Here is a 2,835-nt window from a genome sequence, read left to right as displayed (position 1 = left end):
GTAAGTGCAAAACGACGTCGTTTTGGTGCTGACATAGTAAAAAATTATATAAAAATTAATTAATTAATATTTAAATTTATTTAAAACATTTATAAAAAAATAAAAATATTAAAAAATTAAAACCCCCACTTTTTTTTTAATTTTTTAATATTTGTATTTGTAATTTTAAATGTTTTAAATAAATTTAGTTTAAAATTAAATTATATTAATTTTTATATTAATTTTTTACCATGTCAATACCAAAACGACGTCGTTTTTGCATTGTTTGGCCACGTTAGTGTGCAAAACGACGCTATTTTGCACTTACTTTCTCGGGAATTGCGCATGTCAGTATTTAGCCGGATTTTGGCTAAATTGACACTTAAGTGATCCATTTCTCTCCGATTTTGGCACTTAAGTGTTACTTTCATAACTTTTGGCACTTAAGTATTCTTTTGTGCCAACTTTTGGTACTTGAAACGTACTTTTGCCGAAAACTAGACCAAGAGATAACGTATTTTGTGCGGCGATTATGCGACTTCAAGATGTGCATCTCAGCAACCCCAATATGTCTCTTCAGATTACTTGACACTTCATGAGCAGAATGTGGAATGAGACTCCCAAGTTTATGGTTTCCCTCCATATTTTATTACCGGCGAACGACAGAATTTTGTTAATATGTCATATTTAGAAGGAATTGGGAAACCACATTAGTGTAACGCTTGAATCAATTTTTTTCTCTTTCGGTGAATCAAGCAAACAAATCAGAAATCACATTAGCTAGATTAACAGGACGAAGCCAAACCGGTAAAAGTTCTCCCGGAGACAGGCATCTGCATTTTGAAGCACACCAAAGTAGAAGTGCTTCATAATCTCTAATCCCTATATTTGCATGAATTGGCTAAAGCCACATTAGGTAGATCAACTTCTACCGAAAGGAGAAAAGCGAGATGATCTTTGCAACATGAAGTTCATCTAAGACAGTGAACTGCATTAACCGTTAACTTTCTAAGCATAAGAAAAGAACTAACGACCGGATTGTCCCATTATCCTCAGTAATATCAGTGTCCTCGCCATCTGTATCTCACGGTTACTCTTATCAGCTTGTGTGCTGAGATCCTCCATAGTTTTCATGAAAACATCCGCCCTTTTCTTGATCTCCAACATTCCAAGCTTAACGGCTTCTTCCTGTTCTTCTCCAAGAGCGAAGTCGGCATTTTGCAAGATCGACTCAATCTCAGTTTCCAGCTTACTCACAAGCAACCGAATCGTCACCAAGTCATTGATCAAGATCCAAGTTCCCGCATTCATATAGTCTATCAACTCCTTTTTCCCTTTTAGTTTTTTTCAGTATTTTTCACACCAAGAATTGCACCACTTGCCGACTGTCCCTATTGGAGTTGCCAGACCAGCAGCTAGAGTACGCACAACAGGTCGTAAGGCTTTTGCAACCGCAACGACTGAGAAGATCAAAGCAGACATGAAGGCGGTCACAAATATGGCATTAATCACCCTTTTCCAAGCTTGTGCAGATTTAACTTTCTTGTCAAGCTTCTCACGAGCCTGCAACTTCTGCAACATCTCTGCCTGCTGCTCATACACTGAGTTAAAGAGCATGGAGAACTCGTCCGTGAATGGGCTGCCTGCTTCTCTGAATTTCTGGAGCTCCTGCAATGTCTTGACATACTTCTCCCCTCCCACATTCTCTCTTCTCTCTTCCTCAAAGTGCATAATTGCGAGCTAAATCCATGACTGGTTATCACAGGCCCGCCTCAGGCAATGATTGAGGGAAGTGTAGAAATCATCTAATATCTGTAGGTAATGATTGAAGTAATAATCCACTAAATCGGATAGCTCTTTTTCATCATATATAGATTCAAGAATGACCTTAGCTACTTCAAGGTTCATCTCAAGACGGCCAGTGGCCATCTCTCCTAGAGAGTTGAATGTCGGGGACTGAGCTTCAGCACCAAGTGCTAGTGTCCTAATTACTCTATCAGCTCGTAAGGTCTCGTCCAAATCTTGCAAGCTGGGGTCGACTCTACAGGCAGCTTCACAAGAGGTCAGGTCAGAGTCTAATTCCTTATTCTTACTAAATTTCCCACCCACAGTTTGGATCCAAAAATGTGAGAAATGGGGATTGCCATTAAAAATCCAAAACCAAACCCCTTTTCAAATTTTGCTCATCAAGCACAGTGCTTGAATTATAACTATAAATGGATTTGCCAGAAAAAAATGTAGCAGGACTCACGGACTACTCACAGATCAGCCCCCTTCTCTTTTTTGCTCTTCTTTTCGTGAGCTTACCTCAGTTTCAGCTGATACCGCATAGGAAAGACGATCTTATTTTCACTTCAACTCCTCCAGAAGGACCAAACCAAGCTCAATCACCGTGTAGACACCAAGAGTGAAATGCAGAAACTGACGTCTACTCTGAGAAGATGAGCAAGATGAATGAATATGGAAGAAAGATCATCTTCTTGTATTATATCAGTATACGCAACTCAATACAGAGCACATTTCAATGGCGTGCTCTTCCTCTGTTTTTTCTATCAATTCTGTTACATTGACTCTAATGAAGAAGAAGAAGGCTAAGCTTTGTTATATACAGCAGATGCTAAACAAAAAAAAGAACCAGCTGTCATCGTAAAACAGAATGAAAGACTTAAAGAAGAAAAAGAACTAATTTCGCCTAATCTGTTATATATTGAAAAACTGAACTAACAGCTTCTCTTTTCCTTCTGAGAATATGGCACGTGTTATTTACACCGACTTATCTCCATCACATTGTATAGATACACGGCTGACAGTATTACTGGCACTGACTTGTGCACTCTGCTTCTTCCGAGCTTCTTC

General features: G+C 38.8%; 1 protein-coding gene across 1 annotated transcript; it reads right to left on the bottom strand.

Annotated features, from left to right (window-relative positions):
• Window positions 1–1,005: 1,005 nt before the first annotated feature.
• Window positions 1,006–1,710, bottom strand: LOC104416456 (UPF0496 protein 1-like). The gene is made up of 2 exons (XM_039299738.1): window positions 1,362–1,710; window positions 1,006–1,313 (listed from the first exon to the last, which is right to left on the bottom strand). Exons 1-2 carry the CDS (start codon window positions 1,708–1,710, stop codon window positions 1,006–1,008), a joined length of 657 nt encoding a protein of 218 aa, XP_039155672.1.
• Window positions 1,711–2,835: the final 1,125 nt, after the last annotated feature.

Source organism: Eucalyptus grandis, chromosome 8, assembly GCF_016545825.1.
Source record: "Eucalyptus grandis isolate ANBG69807.140 chromosome 8, ASM1654582v1, whole genome shotgun sequence".
NCBI classification, from domain to species: Eukaryota; Viridiplantae; Streptophyta; class Magnoliopsida; order Myrtales; family Myrtaceae; genus Eucalyptus; species Eucalyptus grandis.
The sequence above is the reverse complement of the archived record's forward strand: the minus strand, read 5'-3'. Positions and strand labels throughout refer to the sequence as shown.

Coding starts and splice junctions, on each gene's coding strand:
- LOC104416456 (XM_039299738.1), bottom strand. CDS start 1,710: ATGCACTTTGAGGAAGAGAGAAGAGAGAATGTGGGAGGGGAGAAGTAT. Junction 1,314..1,361: donor AACTCCAATAGGGACAGTCG/GCAAGTGGTGCA, acceptor AAAAACTAAAAG/GGAAAAAGGAGTTGATAGAC.